This window comes from Venturia canescens, chromosome 1, assembly GCF_019457755.1.
Source record: "Venturia canescens isolate UGA chromosome 1, ASM1945775v1, whole genome shotgun sequence".
Classification (NCBI taxonomy): Eukaryota; Metazoa; Arthropoda; class Insecta; order Hymenoptera; family Ichneumonidae; genus Venturia; species Venturia canescens.
In genome coordinates, this window is record NC_057421.1 from 7,332,994 (window position 1) to 7,354,490 (window position 21,497).

Sequence of the window (21,497 nt, forward strand, 5' to 3'; positions counted from 1 at the left end):
GCATGGTTGCGGTACAGAGCGTATGGAAGTGTGCACGCGAATAATCAGCTGTTTTCTGATAATAATCATGAGAATAATGGTTAAAGAAAAGGAAAGAAAGAAAAAAAATAATAAAAAATATGTCAACGTATAATATTCTCCGAAATGATATAGTTAATTAATTATTGAAGAAACAAATTTTGAAAATTTTCGAAAACAATTGGAAACGCTATCGCTCCGGTAAAGAGTCTCTGGCAGCAACTCGTCATATCTTATAAATGTACTTGTCTCAGAGTCGCTGCCGCGACTCTAGATAATCAGCTGATTATTATATCAACATCACGTCGCGAAACTAAGCCAGTCACACAGAATGTGCATAGCATAGCATAATGCAGTGTACGTAGCTTCCGCCTACGTATGGTATAAATGTGTATTGCTTTATATACGTAGATAAAGTTACGTAAATGATGGAGAATTTTTATTTTGCTATGCCGTACAAAGTCGTGTTTGGGCTTGGGTGGGCTAAAAATGCTGAATATAGTCATACTACTCAATTGCAATGCGTTAGCACTTTTGTATATAATGCATATAACGACTCCCTTAAAAACGCACCTATTATCAAACGTCATTTTTAATTAAATTAGGTATCGCTCGTATGTATTGAATCCTTTGAAAACGTCAAAGATTCCCATCAAAATCTCAATCATTATTAAATTTGGACAATAAATAGACGCCTATTACCTTATATTTAATTCTATATTTAAATCAGAAAAATTTCGATGTCGAAATTGATGCTTGATAGCTTAACCTTTTAAGGACGGGGATTTTAACGTCGTAATTGACCTTTTTTTGTACGAAATTTGTGCATGATATCGATGAATTTAAAGGTTAAAAGAGATTATTTCTATTTACATCGGAAGAAAAAAAAATTACGAAATATTTCAAAAATGGAAGAATCGAACGCACGTGCGGTCAGGGTAACCCACTACTGTAGAAAAAGTGCAAGATGTTGTAATTGCAAAATGAATATCAGTGTAATAGTAAGGGCCTACAAAGTATAGAAAAGCCATACAAGCGATCAAAATGTTTATCTTGCCCCTTGGTAAAAACTTAACAACATTTATAGTGCATTGTGGAAACATAACAAAGCCTACTGCTACTCTGTATCTTGCCCCTTGGTAAAAACTCAACAATATTTAGTGCATTGTGGAAACAATAAAGCCTACTGCTATACTGTATGACAACGACACGCAAAAGAAGAGACAAAGACTTTTCGCAGTGTGAGCACGTTCGTAGTGTGTGAATTGAGAAAGGCTTCAAAAGCAGCAGAGTTCGTCGCAATTTTTCTATTCTGTTGCTCCGATAAGCGCGCGAGTTGCTTTGAACAGTATTTTTTTCAAGGCTGAATATAATTGCTCATAGCAAATATGGGACGTGTAATCAAGTTTTGACGAGCGAGGAAATTGTGAGAGCAATAATGGCAATAATTAGATAAAGAGAATGCGTAAAATTCTGCATTGACCGTAGATCAGTTTCGTTTATATTTATACTGTTTTTACAATACACGAAGCTCACAATGGATCCCAGTATCAGTGGTTGGCGTCTCTACACTTTTATTGAACCTCCCCTTTTTTTGTATCTTTTTGCTCAAGTGCTCAGTGGTAAATTTGGTCTTTTTTATTTCGCCCACTGCGTCGAACGACTTTGTGTATTTAATATTTTTCTTTTGATTTAAGGATCTGTTGCCACTGATCTCATGGTTTTTCGGACCTGTGAATCCATCCACAGCGACGACAAACATGTCTGTGATATTCTTCATACCGACAGTCAGAGTCAGGAAGCTTTGAAGTTGGAAGCAGAGTCACAACCTCGTGCTTCGTACATCCTCATGTGTGACTCTCTTCTCAATGGCATTGTACCTGCTTTTCTTTCCTTTTTCATTGGACCCTGGAGCGATAAGTATGGCAGGAAACCGCTAATGCTTGCTGGATACAGCGGTGAGCCAGTTTTTTTTTCAAAGATCTAGCGCAACTCAAAGTTTTGAGATTTATGTTAAAATTTGAAAGCAAAGTGTCGAATTGAATTGCTGAAGGGGATGGAAATCTCATCATAGGTATTTTTTCATACTGTGATAAAGCAAATCTTTTTGATACTTGTTACCTCATTTATTATGTATTTTGTCATAACACAAAACTTATTTCCAACAAAAAATGTTATATCTTTGTAAAGCTTTTAAAGCTTTTTGTCTGTCCTGCTGATGAAACGTATCATAAAGTACTAATGAGCCCAAATTCTTTTCTGTTTTTCATGCATTTCTAATGATTAACTTCCAGGCTCAGCGGTAAGTTTGTTGTTACGGACGATTCTCTGCACGCGCACTTTGGATCCTTGGTTCTACCTATTGTGCTCGTTGCCTCCGGCTCTTTTGGGTGGTATGAGTGGTCTAATCCTAGCAAGTTTATGCTTTGTTACGGATATCAGAAGCGAAGGAGATCGAGCTTGGCACTTGACATGGTTACAGGCAGTTATTTCTGGAGGAATATTTTTGGGCTCTTTCGCCGGATCTGAGCTGTTCAAGTTATTCGGTTATTCTGTAGTATTCGGTGTTGCTAGCGCATGTTCAACTCTTGCGACGCTCTACGTTATTTTCATCGTTCCTGAAACTGTCGTTCGAACTGACACGAATGTGAGAATAATACAAATTTACTAAAATTCAAAGAAAGCAAACGCCCTCCAAAATCGTACATCAGAATATACACTTTTTTCCATTTTCAGCAACGTTTCTGTACTCTCTTCGATGTTTCCTTGGTCAAGGACATGTTCGCAGCTTGTTCAAAAAAGCGCGATGGTTTCAATCGCGTTATTGTTTGGTCCTGCATAACTTGTTTATCCCTGAATGTCCTGACGATAGAAGGAGATTATGCAATCGGATTTTTATTCGCGAGCGCTAAATTTGGTTGGAACGTCAGTGACTATTCGTCCTACCAGGCAGCTGCTGTATTATTCGGCATCGTTGGAACCTTACTTGGAGCTAAATTTTTCCAGGCTTTTGTGGATAAAGGTCAGCACTATTTTCCTAACAATCATCATTTTCTCTCAATTACCAGAATTTTTTTCTTCAAGTGTACCTTATTTCCGGAGCTCCCGAAAAAATGAAGAATCCTGAAGCAATTTTTGTACTATTATCATCCACAAAAAAACGTTGATATATTAAGATTTTCAATTTCCTCAACGTCGAATTCCGACGAAAAAGTATTAACTTAAAATATTAAATTTGCAGACATGTTGGATATGAGAATCGCAATGTTTGCCAATATTTCTGCTTTCGTTGGAGCCATGACTAAATCTTTAGTAAGGAAACCCTGGCACTTGTATTGTGCGACCGCCTTCGCCATGTACAGTGGATTATTGTCGCCTGTGTTACGTGCCATATTATCGAAATCTGGACCACCTCAAGATGCCGGTGAATTATCAAAAGAATTATTCCCCTTTGATTTTAAACTTCTACAAACATTATGATGTTCCTAAAAATATATTTTTTTCTTTCAGGCAAAATCTTTTCGCTCACACAATCTATGGAAGCGGTCGTACCGCTTGCAGCTTCCCCTCTTTACACGCTGGTTTACACGCGCAATATGCCACCAATATACCCATCTCCGGTATTTCAAATCACAGCGGGCATATTGTTAGTTATACTTATTCTCATTATTTTGATAGACCGGGAACTTGGGAAATTGAAGAACTCGCCTTACGTCAGCATTAACGAGGATGTTGACTGAAACTTTATTTGCACAAGAAGACGAAAATAACGATATTTAGTATATTCTATATTTATCAAACCTTCGTAGTATCATCGAGAATGTAGAATCTTTGTTCTATTACAATCAAAACAGTCTCGGTGTGACCACGAATGGTTGATACAAAAAAAGTATTTATTACTCAAATCCAGCAAAGTTTATAATAATATATTTTGTGTATGTTTCGATACATTATTTGCAATGAAAAACGCTCAAAGCGTTAGTCATTTTTTAAACTAAACGTTATTCTCTTTACAAGTAACGGTAGTGGTTCTATAAAGCGCTGATAACAGCAGAGTTACCTGATAAGCCTGATAAGCCATCGATCGCCATTTTCTATGCCCTAGTTTTCTTCAGCTAAGCTAGAGAAGCGCGAAAAAAATGCCGAAATGCCTAATGAACGATTAACATCACCTTTAGTATATGGAACTGAACAAGATAATTATTCTGTGATACTAAGAAATATTGAGACAAAAAATGGACAATTTGTATATTACGCACAGCTGTAAATATTTACATTCTAAATGGAGAAGCTTGTACAGCATAACATTTACAGCTTTAGTCTTCAGCAATGGAACGATTTGTATTTGAGTCTCTACGAGATTAAAAACATATTAATTGTTAGTGCAGTTGCGAATCGCTGTTGGATTTATTTCTTAAAAGTTATTGTAATCTGTGAAAAAAAACATCGTCATAATTTTATTACGTGTCGTTGCGCTGAAAAAATAATAGTTTTTTTGTCTTCGATGCACATTCAGATAACCGGCATCGTCGAAAGATTATACCGCAAAAATTACATCCGATATGAACGCATATGAGCGCCAACGTTTATTTTGAAAAGTCAATGCTCGAATGAAAAGAGTATTCAATATCTCATTCTCAGCATTGAAACTCGTTAAAAATATCTTGGCTATCGGATTCTGATAACTCATATGGAAACTCTACACTCGGAACGGTGATAAATTTTAATGAAAACACAGGAAGCGGCTCACGAGCACGTTCAGAAATCGGCGCTGATCCTGTCACAGTCGGTACTTGATCGTGTAAGCTAACGAAGTAGCACTTATAATTCGGGAATCTTTTGAAACTTGTGAAAAGTTCGAAAACAGTGGGATATTCTTAAATGGGGAAAATTGATATTTTTAAAAAAAAAAAAAACTTCACATCATTTTTTTCAATCTCTACGTTGGGCCACAAAAAGCGAACTGAATTGAATTGTGAATAACTTAATGGAATATGTTTTTTATCCTATTCTATAAAAATCTCTGAAGCAACTATTGGAAATAAAAAATGGAGTTTAACGAAAATGCAGCTTTTAAGGGATGGCGCAGTTACGTTCTTGTTGAACCGCCAGTGATGTTGTATTTCTTTGGACAGGCAATCATAGGTATGAACAATACTTTTCGAATTTGCTCGTGAAATAAATTGACATTGAATTTTAAATTCAGTTATTTTTTAAACAAATTTGATTTTATTACAAATGTTCTTGCATTTTGTACAATAAGAAATGCAGAAATGAATGCATAAAACATTAACTTTTTAAGAGACTTACGAAATTTGATTTTTGAGTAAATTCAATCTTGCCGGACTGATGTCGAGATTTTAATGGATTTATTATTTTCAATTTTTCAGGTGCGGTTACTTCAGATCTTATGATTTTTCGGACTTGCCAAGCTATCTTGGGCACTGACAAAGGAGACTGCGATATCCTGCACTCGAACAGTTCAAGCTCAGAAGCAATGAATTTGCAGACAACAATTCAACCCTACGTCAGTTACATTGTGATGAACAAATCTTTTATCGATGGCTTGGTACCAGCGATTCTTTCATTCTGCTTGGGATCCTGGAGCGACAAATATGGAAGAAAACCAATTTTACTGGCGAGTTATTCAGGTGATTTGTTACTCCGAATGCAAGTAGCTTGAACATGACAAAATGTCGTCGCAGTTAAAACATTTTATCTCTTGAAACGAACAGGTTTGCTCCGTCAGTTTTTCAATTAATCTTCACATATTTTTTATCGAGAAGAAAATCCTTTTTTTCGGATAAACAATTTATGAATAAATTCCATGTCAGCTGTGACATTATTGAATTACCAACACAGTATTCCTGGCAATTTTATTGTGTGCAGGGCTCCAATCATAGTTTTCAAACTAGACGATTATTCTGAAACTAAATAATCATTGCAGGTTCGGCGATCAGCTTTTTTCTCTGGGCAGTTCTGAGTTCGATGGAGCTGAATCCCTGGTGGTACCTCCTTGCCTCCGTTCCACCGGCTCTCGTTGGTGGATACAGCAGCCTTATTCTCGCAACTTATTGCTACATAACGGATATAACGTCGGAACGTGAGCGCGCATGGCACATGACTTGGCAACAGTCTGTCATACCGGCCGGTCAATTTTTGGGAAGTTTTGCTGGGCCTGCGATTTACAAAAAATTTGGATACGTCGGTGTTTTTGCGACAGCTTCTGCAGGTGGAGCGATTTCAGCGCTTTACGTATTAATTTTTGTTCCTGAAACGGTCGCTGTAGTCAGCGAAAAAGTAAGTTTTACCAAAAGTGTAAAACTACCAAACGTGTTTTAGAGTGAAATCAAAAATTCAAGGGAAGCGAGACTCTTATACTTGATTTTAATGTTTCAGAAAAGCCTTTGCAGCCTCTTTGATTTAACGTTGATCAAGGATATGATAAAAACTTGTGTTAAAAAACGCAGGAATACCGATCGTCTCATCATGTGGTGTTGCATCTTGAGTCTCGCAATCCTAATGCTCGTTGGTGAGGGGGAACTGAGCATTGCATATTTGTTCGCGAGCGCGAAACTCGGTTGGGGAATCGACAAGTATTATTTTTATCAAGCAATCGTTGTTCTTCTGACGGTGATTGGTGCATTGGTTGGAGCCAAAGTCTTCAAATCCTTCGTTGATAAAAGTGAGCACCTGTTTTCGTAATATTTACAATTCAAGATATTTACCAAAAAAAAGGTTCCTTAACGATTTTGTCAATGATATTTCGGTGACATTCATTCGATTGCTTAATTGCGATCAATTTTTCTTTGGCCATGAACATTAATAATGAAAGTTTTTGGCAGGTATGGCGGACATGCTCATCGCTACAATTGCAGTAACTTCCTCGTTCGCCGGTGCAATCACCAAATCATTTACAACAAAATCTTGGCACTTCTATCTATCTACGGGTCTCGCAATGTTTAATGGACTCTGTGGACCAGTGTTACGGGCTGCACTATCAAAATCTGTCCCATCTACAGATACAGGTGCGTTTCAAATCGAAAGTTGAGATTAAAAACTACGTAGGAAGTCGAGTTTTTAATTTGAAGATAAAAGATTCGCTTCGATGTATTTATTAATACAATTGAAAACATTGAATTCTACGTCAACTTTGGTTTAGCGAAATCAAGCGAAACCATCAATTATAGCGCTTTCTTAGAAACCGAATAAACGGTTTGAGTATATTTTTCCTGTGTTTCTCCACTAGGAAATTAGCATTTCACATTTCAATGAACAATCAATGAGATTGATGAATATTTAAACTTGGAAAGTTCTTAAAAAATCATCATTTCCAAGCGCCAAACTCGGTGCAATATTCGTTGAAAACAAGTTTTTGAAAAGATCCACGAATTGATTGTACGTCTTTTTTTCAAACAGGCAAAGTATTCTCTTTCGAAACATCGATGGAAGCGATGATCGCGCTGGCATCGGGCCCTCTGTACGCGATGATATACGGACATTTCATGCCACCGATTTATCCGTCTCCAGTTTTTCTGCTCTCCGGTGGATTTTACGCTTTCATTATAATACTCGTGGTAATAATAGAATGGAGAATCAAAAAGAATGCTCACAAGAAAGCCAGAGAAGCGATAGATCCTGGAATCGTCGAAAATTTGGACTGAAAGTAATTCAAATTTTCGATCCAGTACAGATTTTCAGGATTTAAGAAAAACAGCCTGCACGTCAAGAAAATTATTTTTACGCTCTATTTTTGTACAATTGCGAAGTTCTCGAGTCGAGGACAGGAATGTTCAGCGTAATCTCGATAACGATCTGAAACGTTTAGATTAAAAAATCCTGATGGGTTTTGAAGAAAAAATTCAGAATTCGAATTCATTGCAACAGCGGATGTCTGATCAGCGTTGTGCATCGCGTCCCTCAGAATGGATATCGATCAACTGGTCCAATCCAATCGCGAAAGCAAGGCCTCGTTATCTTGTAACTCGTGGAATTTTGCGTGCAATTAAGCGTCATCGGTTTCACTCATGAGTGGGAACAATCGTATCGACGTCGACTCGATCATATGACTATATTTATACCAAAAAATAAGGAGAAATTCCGGTGGACTTTGAGGGTACAAAAAATCATAAAAAGGTACATTACAATTGATCGTAATAATCGACGTGGTCACCAGACTTGTAACTCTGATGCTTCAAAACCATAATCAACCGATTGGTCGATTGCTCGGGCGTCAATATGTCGTGGTTATCTCGTAGATCGTTGAACTTGGCACGTAATTGAGGATCGCTAGATTCTTTTGTCAGAGTGTCAAACATATCGGTGTCGACTGGACCAGGCGACCAGTTGAGAACGTTGACCGTAGGGAATTCTGCAGCGAACGTCTGCCAAATGAAATTTCGTCGAATGAGGATCGAGTGGAGCAAAAAATGCGACGTTTTATCAACGTGTGAGTCGATATTCTTAGCTTAAAGTAGAAACGTCGACCATTCATTGATTTAGGGCTTTGTGTCTAACTTTTGGATTTTCGTGTTCGAAAACATACATTTTGAGAAACGTTCGCTTTTTTCTATGTCATTAAATAAATATTTTTGACCTATGTCAAAATGGTCAACGTTTGACAAAAAATTACTCATTTCCGAACGAAAATTCATAACTTTGTCGTCGCAAAGACCAATGAAAGTCATTAGAGAATTCTTCGCGAATAGAACAACCGTGAAATATTTCAAACAGTTTTAGTAACTGCAAGCATTTCTCGAAATTTATTTTCAAAATTACCATAAACTTTGATCCCATTTCTTCCATAGAAGCTAAAAAATTGTTTGCTATTATTGCTGAAATGATAATTTATGATTACCTTGAAGAACATTTCTCTGGCTGCTTTTCCAGTGTTGTAGAAACCGGATGACTTCATAGGCTCGATAGCGCAAAGTGACGTAACGTTTATCACCAGTCTTGAAACTTTGCTTACATCCGTAAATATGTTCATGAATACACTGTTCAAGATTATGGGAGAGAATAAATTGAGATCACAGTATCGTCGCCATTCCTCGAGATCGTCCATGTCCTTCGTACTTTTAGAAAGATCACCAATCGTTGCGGCGTTGTGCACGATTACTGCTCTATCATATTGTTGCACACCTTTATCTCCCAGAGCTTTTAAAATAATTGCTGTGAATCACGTGAAAGAAAAATCAGCATTGATACGATTTTTTTGTTTCCTCATTTTCAGAAAATAAGCAAACTTTATTCTCGAAAATTGGCAGTTGAGAATATTTTTATCTGCAGCATTTTGTAAATTCGATTTTTCCTTGTAAAGCACTTTGAACCAGCTTTGATCCCCAGCATTAAGGAATAACATTTTTCACAAAAAAAATTGGAAAATTTTCAATCAGAAGTTGAAGCACGTTAAAAAGATTCTCATCAAAATTGAACCCTCAAATGCGCTCGCAGAGAAAAATAACAAAAAAATACCTTTCAATTCGTCTTTAGTGGCAACCGAAAGATCGACGTTTTCACAATGACACGTTACGGATTTCGGCATTTTTTCAGCATTTTTCCGGAGTTTTTCGAGATCTCGTGCCATCAGTAGGATGTGAGAACCTTCGGCCAATAAACGAGAGAATTGTTGTGCAATCTCAGCGCCGATGCCCCGACTCGCTCCAGTTATAATGAGGAAAACTTTGCCGGACAATGCATCAACCATGATTGGAGTCGAAAAAATGAGTGGTTTGCTCGATAAAACAAAGCGATTGAAATAACCTCGTGGAAGAAGAGCAGTTGGAGCAGAAGAAGACAGATAAAGATTATTCAACGAAATGCATATTTGGGGTCGTCGAAAAGTAGCTGTTCCGCTGAAACAAAAAATTGATGAAACGGATTAAAATCGGTGAGAGTGAGTCAAGTAAAACAATAATTTCATACTCGTATCTGAAGCATATGTTAAAAAATTATTTTTATTCAACGATTGATTTTTCAAATTAATATTTTCAATTGTCCATCGCTCGAAATTGATTATATTTTCACTGATTATTGCAACGCACTTTTGCTTCCAAAATTTCAATGATTTTCTAATTTCCAGAGATCGGAGCAACAGCTGTCAGAACGGTTGAGAGATCATTGTGCTCCGACTGCATCTTCGAAGCACAGATACGAGCCCGCCCCACTTCTGATCCAATCGCGGAGCTCGAGGGATAGCCGACAACTTGCCGACGGCAAGTTGTCGGCTAGTTATCTGCCGATAAGAAATTAAATTCTGGTCAACTTGGCAGTTACAATATGATGCTACTAATTTTATCTATGCTAAATAAAAAGCATTTGAATAAGGACAATATATGGTTGCTCCTCTGACACGATCTAAACACAGTTTAATTATTAAAAGTACAGTTTAGTCAGGATCAACTAAATTAAGAGTAACTAATGCTTCTTTTTAAATTAAATTAAATTGATTTAAATTTTTAAAATTTTAGAAAGTAAAATAAAATAAATTAATCTAATTTAAATTAAATTAAAAGTACGCTTCTAAGTGAGTGCTGAAATTTCGAAGCTTTTTTATGCCCACTTTAAAAGGAGGTCGTAGCAGAAAGTCAATTATTAGACACAGTATTAAATTTTAAATATGTTGTGGATTGAACTCTCGATTTTCATCTGGAAAAAATTTGGAGCAGCTTATCGACAATCAAAGCAAGAAATTAAATTCCAAAATACGTTACTTTAACCCGTTGTCTGATGACGTTCTTATTTCGATCGTATATTTCATGCATTTAGATATTAGATAGCCATAAAGTTTTGATCCCCAGTTATAAACGAATAATCAGGGATTAATTTCGTAGCATAAAAAAAACGGGTTATCGAATTAGTTTTTTCGATTTTTTTAGTTGAAGTTGCAGAAAACGAAATAACCTCGTTGAGAGGTTCGATCGGTCCGCGCTGAAAAATTCTTAGAGTGTGAGCTGTATACTCTCAAACGCCGTAACAACCTACGATAGGCTTTGCTGGTCAAATGTGCGATCACGGGCATGCGAATGAACAGTTTAACTAAGATCGTAACCGTTTAATACCAGTTTATCTACAAACGAAAAAGTGTTTGTAAATAATTTATTAATATATTCAGTGATTGAAAGTTCTTTTACGTGTCTGTGATTGTTTCAATAATGGAGTGAAAAAAACTGTTAAACTAGTCCGTGTAAAATTATAACAAATGCAGTTGGAAAGGAAGTAGAAAAAGATCATGCAAATAATTTTTGAATAAATTGTATTGTTGCAGAAGTTGAATTGTTTTTATTCGTTGTTTTCCATTTTTTTTACAACTTTTGCAATTATCGAAGCGTTTTGGTCACTCGAGGTTTTCCGGATACATCCTCTGCCAATAAAATTCGTATGGCATCCTGACCACCATCAGTATAGGTTTTTTTAAATAAATCCAAACTTATGCCCACTTGAGCCATTTTTGAAATCATCCCCTTCGAAATTTCAGGTGCAAGGCCCTTCAAAGAAGCTTTCAGATTAGTTCGATGAGCTGTCAGTTGTTGTTGCCAAATAAATTTCCGTACAGAGAGAGATGATTTTCGGAAATGTTCTTCTGGGATTTTTAACGTTTCAATTAATTTTTTTAATATATTGATATCAGTCAAAGCATTATGAGCTCCATCAGCTGCTGTTCCTCCAAGATAGTCGTTTGCTAAAGACGTCAGAGAAAAACTCTTTTTCTGCTGGTTAGCTCGATCCTTCAGCTCATTTCGAAAAATGGGCAAAGTATCTGAGAAACCACGAGTAATCCTTTCGAATTCTTCAAGAAACCCGTATTTTTGGAGATATCGCAGAATAATGGGAGCATCAAACCTATGGGAAGTGATGGAAATGTTTCAAAATATATACTTAATGAATGTTTATGAGGAGATATTGTTTTTATGTACTTCAGTCCATTGTGAGCAACTAAAATAACTCTATTTTGAACAGAGCGCAAAAAACTCATGAATTTGTCGAATGCAACTCCAGGTGGTGGAGTAGGCAGTAACACATTGTGCAAGAACAGATCGTTGTTTTCAACATGCAACCCTGTAACATTTGTTGCTTTCGGAGCTATACTTTTTGGAACGTGCTGCAATCTGCAAAAGATTTATACAACTTGTACTCTATATAGTCACCACTATACGTCATTAATAATTTAGAGTGATTACCTGACATATTTCGGCCGTATTTCTGTTCAGACCACTAGTTTCGAGATCGAATAAAATCAACGTTGAATCATCATCGTCATCATTATCAGCAACGTTTTTTTCCGAAGTGATAATCATATACATTTGCGATAACAAACGCAATAACAATAATAAATATCAAAACACTGCAATTTAACTTACGGTGCAATTGAACTAGCTGGTCGAAGGAAAACTGTGTTCCTGCTGACATTGCATATTCCGATTCGTATGTGATTCCCTCTTGTTTTTTAGCGCTAGCATTTTGAGCCGACCTCTTTTTCTTGCTAAAAAGTCGCTGTTGCTTGAAAGCAATGCTGCGTCTTTTAATAGCGTTTTTCGCCCTTTCTGCATCCTTGGCGTGCCGAAACGGTTCAGTATTTTTCCCAGGCGATAGGCAAAGTTTTTCATATACTTTGAGGATATATGATGTGCCGTATTTTTTTTGCAGACCGCAGCAGCTACTCTGAATGGCATTGACTCTGAAGCACCATAGAATTTATTTTTAGGGTGTTTGCTGGCCACGATGCTGTTAAACGACTCGTTCGGTTGGGAAGAACCACAAGGTGCTAATTTATTTGCATTCTTTGCATACTTTTCGAATATAGGTGTCAATTTAGCACGTAGATTCGGATCGGTAAGTGGCTCCCCATTTGGTAATCCATTGTGGACGTAAAGAATTTCGTTTTCGTACGCATGATTGACAATGTTTAGTAACGCAACTTTTGTTTCCTCTACTTTATCCTTGTTTTGTTGCAGAGCATAGGTAAAGGCTCTAGTAAAGTAGTCAATCAGTCGTTTAGGTAGAGAAATTGCGTACAGATCGTTACTTAGGTTTTTTTTTGCGTGATTGATATCGGACCATTTTTCAATCGTGTACGTCACTTCTTGACGCATAGCCGCAATAGACGAAGCATCATCATCACCGATGAAAACTGAAATATAGACATTTTCATCTTCCAAAAGGTGATTTTTGGCAACGAGCTCTACCGCCATGTCAGGCTCCATAGCTCTCGAGCTTCGATCGAAATTTTTCCGACAATCATGTGACGATTTAGGCTGTCCTTTCTCGCACTTTAAGCAACGCTTTGAACGGACTGCATATGATAGTACTTTGCCAGTATGATATCCGATCAGTGAACCATGAGCTGAAAGAATCATTCGAAAATGTAGACTGTGCTGTTTCAATGAAATATCATACAATTAATGCGAAATTGTACCTATCATACTATTGTAAGAACGGCCCGTACAACGCGTTTGCCATGCACCGTCGAAAGTGCCGATTATGCCTAATTTGTCCACACGATTTGAAATGGTAGTCCTGTCATCGCTTTTAGGTTCAGTCAAGGAATCGATGTTACCTCCGCTTTCGAATTCTTCGATGACATCCAGATGTGCAAAAACGCTGAAATGTTGGTTCAAACATTCGCCACTTTATAAATCGAAATTTTTAATGCCAACACAAATTCACAGATATGTTGATCCATCATAAAAAATCAGCCAGATCGTTGTTGAATAGTCCATTGAAGATAATGATGTATAATGGTCATAATGGCGATTCCCAATAATCCAACGATATATGAATCCACAGGTTTTTTTTAGCACCGGAAATTGAATGGGCAGCCTCCAGTTTTTGTTGGAAGAGTGAAACACTTAAATCTGTAATGGAGATCCTGTGGATAATTTTTCTATTAGTCTTCGCTCATAAATAATTCACACTCCATCAAACACAATGAATGACATTCCAGATGCAAGGATCTTCAAAGAAAGCGCCTCGTCCGTAAAATTTTTCTTATTCGAACGAAAACAGTGCATGGATAAAAAAAAAATACACTGCATAGATGATAGAATTATGTAGTGAATTATAGTTGATCGACTGAGGATTGAAAAAAATTGCATGCAGAGGAATACCAATTGTTAGTGGAAAAAATAGGATTTGAATTTTGCATTATTGTGACACACAGAATTTTGTATCGAATAAAATTTTTGCAATTTTTAAAATAATTGTAATTTTTCCAACAGATTAAATTTCCACTTTCCTTATAAATATTGTCGTATGAAATAAACTCCAATAAATTTCATTTTCATTAAAGGTTTTTCAATTTTTTTTTAAATTCCAACTTATTCACAGTTAACACATCAAACAAAACTTGAGGTTTTCTGCAACTAGACAATTTTGTTGCCGAACCAGCTGACGACGAGTAGTTCGATTAAGTGATTGAAAATGTGTAATTTCTTAAAATATCACCTGATGGCTCAGGATTGTTAACGTTATATTGGGGATATATAAAAAAAATAATTTCTTGGACACCATCGTATCGGAAATTCGCAGTTAAAAAAAAAAAAATTCTATACGGTCAATTGACCACGAGGAACCGCTACGACCTCCTTTCCACCAATGGAACGTAATTTTAGTGGTTTCGTATCTTAGCATATCTTATCTTATTGTCTTAAAGAAATATTTGAAGCGATATAGATTTGTAGAATAATCAATTGACAAATGCAGGATACTCGATGGCACATTTTTATTGTAATTTGCCAAAGGATTTCGTAACGTTTAACCAATTGTTCCACACCGGCAGTTCGTTGACATTTTTTCCACCAATTCACCACACGAATTTCTCTTGAGCTTTTTTTTTCACTGTAGTAACTATAGTTGTTTTTTTTTGCAGGAAAACTCTTTCAGAAAAGAATTACCATGCATGGTTAGCTAACTTGGAAAAAAAATCATTTGGTCGATTCATAGATGATCACTTGAAAAAAAAATAAGATTGCAAAATAGATTTTGCAAATCTATCGTTATTAATGTTTTTTTTTTAAATTAAGGAGACAGGCTCGTTCAACTTAACTGTGCTTATTTGCAGTGCATTAGTCTGGATAGAAAAATATTAGGAAAATGTAGAACTGATTTAATTAGCATACAATACAATGCTTCACTTTTTTAGTGAAGCTGTGTATAATCTATGAGATTGTTTGCAAGCCTTCATTACTGTGCATTAGAGTTTTCTCGCAGCAATTAGAGTTTCCTCTATAATTAATGATAAACGTCAAGTCAAACGAATGAATAATGAGTGTTAAATTAGTCTCACACAGTTTATCATCTAATTTCGACGCCGAAATTTTTTGTTTTGTTCCGAATATTTAAGTTCATTTCATTCTAAATATTGACGAAAAATATTTTATTTTTCAGGGTTTAGCTGTTGGAGTATTTTGATGAGGCCTCTGTCAGTACTTTAAAGCAACGTTCGAAAACTCGGAGGCAGGACAGAGCTTAGTCGAAGCTTTTATTATTATAGTACTGAAAAGCGTTGGAAATTCTCATGCCTGGGAAGTTTTTTTCTCGAAAATATAATAATTTCCATCCTTGTTTACATTGATCTCGAAACGCTTATAATTAAATCTTATTCGAAGAAAAATAAACAAAACAGTTCGACTGGCGCCCTCGAGCCACGCCTTCTCAACCAGTTTTGCAGATCCCACTCCTCGTACTACAATTCGAAAGCAGATATTCCTTCGTACCATACTCGTTAAAATTCTCGAAATAAATTCTTACGTGTTCGGAGATAAGTTTTGAGTGTTTTATTCAAAATTCATTTACAATGACATATAAAAAATAACAAAATGATAAACACGAGATATGTAACGATGTCGAGACAATTTAAGAAGTTCGAATGAGAATCATTGCATTACTATAATGAGACATTTTCGTTTCATCACCCTCAAAACCTTCGGTCCGCTTTTGTTTGTCTCTTAAACGGTGATTCCACGTTTATTAGCTTCGTTTTGGAACTTGCTCTTGTACTCGTTGTTGGGATCGTATTTCGCGGAGAGTTTTTCCCAAATTTGTGGACGCTATGAACGAGAGGGGAAAAACAAATCATTAAAAACACGTTTGAATAGTATGAAAATGAACTGTTGCAAAATATCGCATGAGTGCGATTGATTTGCATATTGTTTTCCAGTTTTGTTTGCTTATAATTGCTCTACGTTCTTCAATTTTACTGTGAAACAACAATTTAGTCTTTGAGCCCATTTTCTTCGTAGATTTTTTTTTCACTTTTAAAAAATTGCAGGAATTTTGTAGATTTTAATATTACTCATGAAATTTGCAAGCGAAACAAAGTTACGCTCTCGTGCGGACACAATCGCGAGTCGTAACTGTTCGTATTTTATTGGACGATTAGCAGCGATTTTCATAATGTTGGTAAATTATAAAAGGAAATATTGCATGAAAACGATACTACGAGCGATGCAGATATTTTATTACAGTAAAAGTATCAGGAACGTTGCAATAAATCGTGAAAGTTGAAATGCAAGTTGGGAAGAACATTCGCAACCGATACTCGCAATGTAATAGGGAGAAAATGCAGTTTGAATTGGGACGGATTACATAACTCGAGAGTCTTTAAATTACTCTTACGGACTGTCAATTATTTTTGTTTTTCCAATTTTTTTTACTTCCAACAACTTTAAAGTAGATTATGCCCGTAGGATCGTATTTTTCGGGTGTCTAAATTGAGACGATTTTTAATTCCTCATTAAAAATATTATCACTCCAAATTAATGTCAGAGTTATTAATTCAAAATTGTAAATAAGCTTTTCCAGCTTATTTTTTGGCGAATGAAATGACAAGCAATTAATTTATTGGGAAACCATCATCGACTGAACTCGAAATTCTATTCGTCCCTGACTATAGTTTTTTTTTTTTTAAAAAAATCGCTTTAGAGAGCTCAAAGGAAAATCAATAAAGAAAAAGGTGTTAATAAAAAGACAGAAGGCTGTAACAGGAATGGCCCAAGCCAAGAAGAAACAAAATGTCAAAATAAGCAAATGTGAGACTTTACGAGTGCTCATTACCAATTTCGTTCAATCCTTAACGCAATATATCTTTATCACTATCGAGGCAATCGTCTCGAATTTTTTCCAGACCTTCATTATATACTTCATTGTTATTGTGTACGTTTTTCACAAACTCCGTAAGAACCGTTCGTTCGTTGTATGGAAAGATGAACGATTTTTTACGCATACACCCCTGTGTGTGTTTTTTTTTCATATTTAAGCACGTTTATCTAAGTAACCAATAAGACGAACCCTTGAAAATTTGATGTGCGTCTCAGATCCATTTAAGTTCTGCGTAAATTTCAAGATTTTCTTAAGAAAATCGTTTCGTGCATGAACTACCTTAAAATGAGGAAAGGTGAACGTACCTCATTTACTAGAAACCGGATGACCTTCTCGCTGCCGGCCTTCTGCTTTTCGCTACATTTGGCGCAACCACTGGCCAGAGCATCGGGCAGTGATTCTGTAAAAAAAATTGTCGTTTTTTCAAAAGATCCGAATAATAAAAACAAATTTGCGACTTTTTTTTAGTTCAAGTGAAAAATATAGAAAAAAAAACATTTTTTTTTATTGCAGAACGACCACTCACTCTTCAACTCTTTACCATCGGGAGTACAATTTCCAGCATCGAGAAGACAATTGACGTAATTATTGAGGAGCCGAGTACTTCTGAGGATTTGATCGATGTCAACGTTGTCGTACTTCGTCGTAAAAGTACCTTGAGCAGCGACGCACGCTACAACAGCGATAAAAACGACGGCTACCTGGACCCAGAAACGAGCACATCCGCGTAAAATAAATACACCGTGAATTGTGTTGAAAATGGAAGCAAAGAGTTTATCAATTTTTTTCAATATTTACTAGTCGTACATTAGTTCAAAACAAACTCAAACATTTCAAAAAATTGCCTGAAAAAAATATTTTGCAGAACGATTGAATCAGTCACTCGAGAAAATTTTTATATATATTTATTGCCCAACAAACACGAGACGAAGCAGAAGAATTTTATTTTAACTGAAATAAAACTTTCAATGCGCATTTGAGGTTTGAAAAAATTGGCACAGTAAAAATTCACAAAAGTTCTACAATATAATAATGAATAATGACTTCGGTATATACGAGATGACAAAAAGTCCTAATTCGATATTAGCCAAATGCCTAGTGTCTCATCAGGCCACTGTTGTATGTCATTGCACGATTGCAATGACATACAAATAATATTAAGGAGTTTCGGTACAGGCGATACAATGTTGCCACGCTAAACCATGCTAAAAGCATAAAAAATTTCAAAAAGTTCAGAATTTTATAAAATTTGGTCAACATATTCTTTAGTGCCAAATTTGACAATACAAATTTTTTAAGATTTTTCTTCTACACAGTTATCGAGTAATTGATCACTAAAGTTCACGTGTACAAGCATAGCGTTTCCATATATACAGGTATACATTTCGGGCATAAGAAATCTGCTTTAATGCGTAATTACTCGATAACTAAGTAGAAGAAAATTTTGAAAAAATTTGTGTTTTCGCACTTGATGTTGAAGAACGTTATCACCAAATTTGATCAATTTCTTAATATTTAGACTTTTGTACCGAAACTCCTTAAATATTTATCTTTTGTGGGCAGTTCGAACACTAGGCGTTGGGCTGGTGTCGAATTTGGATCCTGCCTTCAAGATTTGCTCGTCACTAATATTGCCAGTGTTCGTGACTGGACCGAAACACTTTTAGAATTTTCGATCGATTGTATAGAAACTCGAGTAGAGTTGATTTTGTTGAAAAATTGTAAAAAAGTGGTAATTTTGTAAGAAAAGTTGAACTTTTGCTTGTGTTAACGGAACGTCGAATCGTGAATGTGGTGAGCGAGTGTACGAGCGCGAAAGTTAAGAAAACAATCACTGTATTTACTCTCGATGAATTTAGCAACGTTTTACCTTCATGTTTGGTGCGTAAGCTGACTGCGAAGTTAAGCAACTGATGCTGGGGGCTACGAGATCTGGCTCTTTATACCCAGCGGATGTCCAGAAAGATCCTAATTCGCCGAACTCTCTCACTCGTGGTCCTCGCGTCGAGTTTTACATTCCCACACACGCAAACGTACACGAATATATTTAAATAGCTTTGTACGTGTGTTTGCGTTTTTGCCCATTGCTTGCACGCTTCATTATTTGTACTTATATTTCGGAATACTGATGAGATCTTTCTGAGGATTCGTGTGTGCGTGCGATGAAGCAAAAAATACTGTTCTTCGATTTTTCCTTATAAAGTTTTGGCTTTTATGAGTATTTTGTTCCGTGCGCAATGTCGAGAAAAACAAATGATGAGGCTCCTCGAGTTATTTCGATTTATTCTGTCACACGATGATTTGTAAAAAATTACTACAAACGTTTCGAATTGGGGAACATTTATTAAGGCTTTGATGCACTTGCAGCGGCCGAAAAAACGTGATTTTCGTGATTCTTTTCGACAAGAAAATCAATGTTTATTGAAAAATTGTGAACGACATTCTGTGCAATTTTTTTCATCTAAAAATTTCTCAAAATTGCGAAACTCCAGTTATTTATGGGATCCATACGAAAAAACTATCAATGCGACCCATACGAAATTTATACCACTTATTTATTATAATAATGGCTTGGGCCTGGACGGAGGATTCATAAAAATTTTGATTTAAAAAAAGGCAACAGTTTTATCAAAAAATTCATTCTTTGAGGTACTCAATTTTCCGTTTTTCGTGACAATTTTTTTTCAACGAAATACGAAATCCTTCGCCCAGGCCCGAGCTATTGTTACGATAAATAAGTGGTATAAATTTCGTATGGATCGAATTAATAGTTGTTTACGAATCTAATGCTCCGATCTTTGTGAAATTTGGTGAGAATATTCTTCAGAAATTGTACTCGAGGAATATTTAATAAAAAATCTCGGTTTTCCCGCCCAACACAAGTGTACCTAAGGCCTTAAATTATCGACCGATCTAATCTCAGTGTCATATCTCAAATTATGCTGATTATTTCGTCTCCTTTTATTCAATGTTATTGCTTATATTGGCTGTATTTGGAAAAGAAAAATAGCAAGGAAAATAAGTTCACAAAAAATCGAATCAGCCTTCAGTCATTTAAATGAGTTTGTTGGTCGAATGAAGTATGAACAAGAGTTTCGTATTATACACGAATTTGCGTAGGTAGATTGATGTTCTCGCATCATGTGTAACAGGTATATTCGACACACCCAGGTCCACCCGAGAGCACGTAGTGTACATTCTTATATCCAACTTGCGTGGTCCTTTATGCAAATGAGTTTCAGACTCTGTCGCAATAGAGACGGAAAGACAATTGAGAAATTGCTCGAAGCGTGTGCGTGAAAAAATCCCTTCATACCGAATCGATCACGTCGCGAATTATTGAATTTCTATATTCCTTTTTTTTCTTCAAAATCATTCGATTCGATTTTTTTCGCGTTTCGTTTTCTAACGCTTCGTAAAAAATTTGTAAGATAACGAAACAATTTTCGTTGAATTTTTCATCTCTTTTCACTAATTTCATATTTCTAATTGAAATTTATTTATCGTAGAACGTGGTTAGTGTTACAAATTATTTTCAAGACTTCCAAATGAAAGGAATACTTTTAAATTGAAATTGAACGTTCTCATTACGCTGATAACACAAAATGAAGCGTCGTTTAAAATTTTAAGCATTTTTCCTCGACGCGTTTTTCAAGTAGGGAACTTCATATGTTACCACACTGAGGGAAATTATATTTCCGAATAATTTCTGCCAAAGCTCATCTGGCCAACCGGATTTTCGAAATTTCTGCGTTATTCATTTTAACAATGAAAAAAACAACCATTAAAATGTAAAATCATTTTTTAACGGCATGTAAATATGTGAGCACATAACAAAAAAAACTTACAGCTAAAGTATTGATTCAATTTTATTTGTCTTCTGTGTCGAATTTTTTTTTTTTTTTTTTTTTTTTTTTTAATGAGTTCAACAACTGTTTAAATCCGATTTTTTATACCAGACAAAAATTATACACGTTACGGTGTATGCCACTGAACAACATTTTATTGTAGGAATAAAATTTTTACGTTACAATAAAATGTAGAGAATGCTCCAAAAATTTGAAATTCTATTGATACACGAGGAAAACGAGGCTAAAGTTGCCTTCACTAGAAGTATCATGAAACATATTTCGAGTCAGATTGAAATTTAAGGTAAAACCTCATATTCGTTGTGTATTTGAACATTCATCATAAAATTTGCTGCGCCGAAGCTCAAAAATTGCAATTTTCAACAAATATTCATTAATTACAAAGTTCTAGTCAAACATAAAAAAATAACACTCAAAAGTAAAGCAAAATATTGATTTTTTATATCCACACAAAAATGCCAAGAATCCAAGTGAAGAAAAGTGCGAATTTAAAAAATACTGTGCTCTCTTTTG

General features: G+C 35.7%; 5 protein-coding genes across 7 annotated transcripts; 2 read left to right on the top strand and 3 right to left on the bottom strand.

Moving 5' to 3' along the window:
- The first annotated feature begins 826 nt into the window (after positions 1–826).
- LOC122419419 (proton-coupled folate transporter-like) lies at positions 827–4,405 on the top strand. Of its 3 annotated transcripts, none has more exons than XM_043433964.1 (6): positions 827–956; positions 1,716–1,976; positions 2,313–2,665; positions 2,755–3,040; positions 3,260–3,442; positions 3,529–4,405. In XM_043433964.1, the coding sequence occupies exons 2-6, from the start codon at positions 1,736–1,738 to the stop codon at positions 3,756–3,758; spliced, it is 1,293 nt and encodes a 430-aa protein (XP_043289899.1). In that variant the 5' UTR covers positions 827–956; positions 1,716–1,735; the 3' UTR covers positions 3,759–4,405. The 3 variants fall into 3 exon arrangements, with proteins under 3 accessions (XP_043289899.1, XP_043289897.1, XP_043289898.1); XM_043433962.1 differs by lacking the exon at positions 827–956 and adding an exon at positions 1,082–1,640; XM_043433963.1 differs by lacking the exon at positions 827–956 and adding an exon at positions 1,082–1,444.
- A 130-nt stretch (positions 4,406–4,535) lies between these two features.
- Positions 4,536–7,922, top strand: LOC122419418 (proton-coupled folate transporter-like). Its single transcript, XM_043433961.1, has 6 exons — positions 4,536–5,163; positions 5,409–5,669; positions 5,966–6,318; positions 6,418–6,703; positions 6,864–7,046; positions 7,438–7,922. The coding sequence occupies exons 1-6, from the start codon at positions 5,067–5,069 to the stop codon at positions 7,680–7,682; spliced, it is 1,425 nt and encodes a 474-aa protein (XP_043289896.1). The 5' UTR covers positions 4,536–5,066; the 3' UTR covers positions 7,683–7,922.
- A 142-nt stretch (positions 7,923–8,064) lies between these two features.
- On the bottom strand, positions 8,065–10,203 carry LOC122419426 (sepiapterin reductase-like). The gene is made up of 4 exons (XM_043433971.1): positions 10,062–10,203; positions 9,493–9,872; positions 8,876–9,189; positions 8,065–8,402 (listed from the first exon to the last, which is right to left on the bottom strand). The coding sequence occupies exons 2-4, from the start codon at positions 9,722–9,724 to the stop codon at positions 8,160–8,162; spliced, it is 789 nt and encodes a 262-aa protein (XP_043289906.1). The 5' UTR covers positions 9,725–9,872; positions 10,062–10,203; the 3' UTR covers positions 8,065–8,159.
- A 2,186-nt stretch (positions 10,204–12,389) lies between these two features.
- Positions 12,390–13,220, bottom strand: LOC122418939 (uncharacterized). Its single transcript, XM_043433105.1, has one exon. The coding sequence runs from the start codon at positions 13,218–13,220 to the stop codon at positions 12,390–12,392; it is 831 nt and encodes a 276-aa protein (XP_043289040.1).
- A 2,556-nt stretch (positions 13,221–15,776) lies between these two features.
- On the bottom strand, positions 15,777–19,135 carry LOC122419430 (ejaculatory bulb-specific protein 3-like). The gene is made up of 4 exons (XM_043433976.1): positions 18,986–19,135; positions 17,642–17,816; positions 17,421–17,515; positions 15,777–16,064 (listed from the first exon to the last, which is right to left on the bottom strand). The coding sequence occupies exons 1-4, from the start codon at positions 18,989–18,991 to the stop codon at positions 15,963–15,965; spliced, it is 378 nt and encodes a 125-aa protein (XP_043289911.1). The 5' UTR covers positions 18,992–19,135; the 3' UTR covers positions 15,777–15,962.
- Positions 19,136–21,497: the final 2,362 nt, after the last annotated feature.

Excerpts from the sequence above, each read along its gene's own strand:
- LOC122419419 (XM_043433962.1), top strand. The coding sequence starts at position 1,556 with ATGGATCCCAGTATCAGTGGTTGGCGTCTCTACACTTTTATTGAACCT. Across the intron at positions 3,041-3,259 it reads CCAGGCTTTTGTGGATAAAG|ACATGTTGGATATGAGAATC; the intron begins GTCAGCACTATT and ends TTAAATTTGCAG. Across the intron at positions 3,443-3,528 it reads TGGACCACCTCAAGATGCCG|GCAAAATCTTTTCGCTCACA; the intron begins GTGAATTATCAA and ends TTTTTCTTTCAG.
- LOC122419418 (XM_043433961.1), top strand. The coding sequence starts at position 5,067 with ATGGAGTTTAACGAAAATGCAGCTTTTAAGGGATGGCGCAGTTACGTT. Across the intron at positions 6,704-6,863 it reads CAAATCCTTCGTTGATAAAA|GTATGGCGGACATGCTCATC; the intron begins GTGAGCACCTGT and ends AGTTTTTGGCAG. Across the intron at positions 7,047-7,437 it reads TGTCCCATCTACAGATACAG|GCAAAGTATTCTCTTTCGAA; the intron begins GTGCGTTTCAAA and ends TTTTTCAAACAG.
- LOC122419426 (XM_043433971.1), bottom strand. The coding sequence starts at position 9,724 with ATGGTTGATGCATTGTCCGGCAAAGTTTTCCTCATTATAACTGGAGCG. Across the intron at positions 9,190-9,492 it reads CACTAAAGACGAATTGAAAG|CAATTATTTTAAAAGCTCTG; the intron begins GTATTTTTTTGT and ends CGTGATTCACAG. Across the intron at positions 8,403-8,875 it reads CCAGAGAAATGTTCTTCAAG|ACGTTCGCTGCAGAATTCCC; the intron begins GTAATCATAAAT and ends TTCATTTGGCAG.
- LOC122418939 (XM_043433105.1), bottom strand. The coding sequence starts at position 13,220 with ATGGAGCCTGACATGGCGGTAGAGCTCGTTGCCAAAAATCACCTTTTG.
- LOC122419430 (XM_043433976.1), bottom strand. Across the intron at positions 17,516-17,641 it reads CGATGGTAAAGAGTTGAAGA|AATCACTGCCCGATGCTCTG; the intron begins GTGAGTGGTCGT and ends TTTTTTTTACAG. Across the intron at positions 16,065-17,420 it reads TCCGGTTTCTAGTAAATGAG|CGTCCACAAATTTGGGAAAA; the intron begins GTACGTTCACCT and ends TCTCGTTCATAG.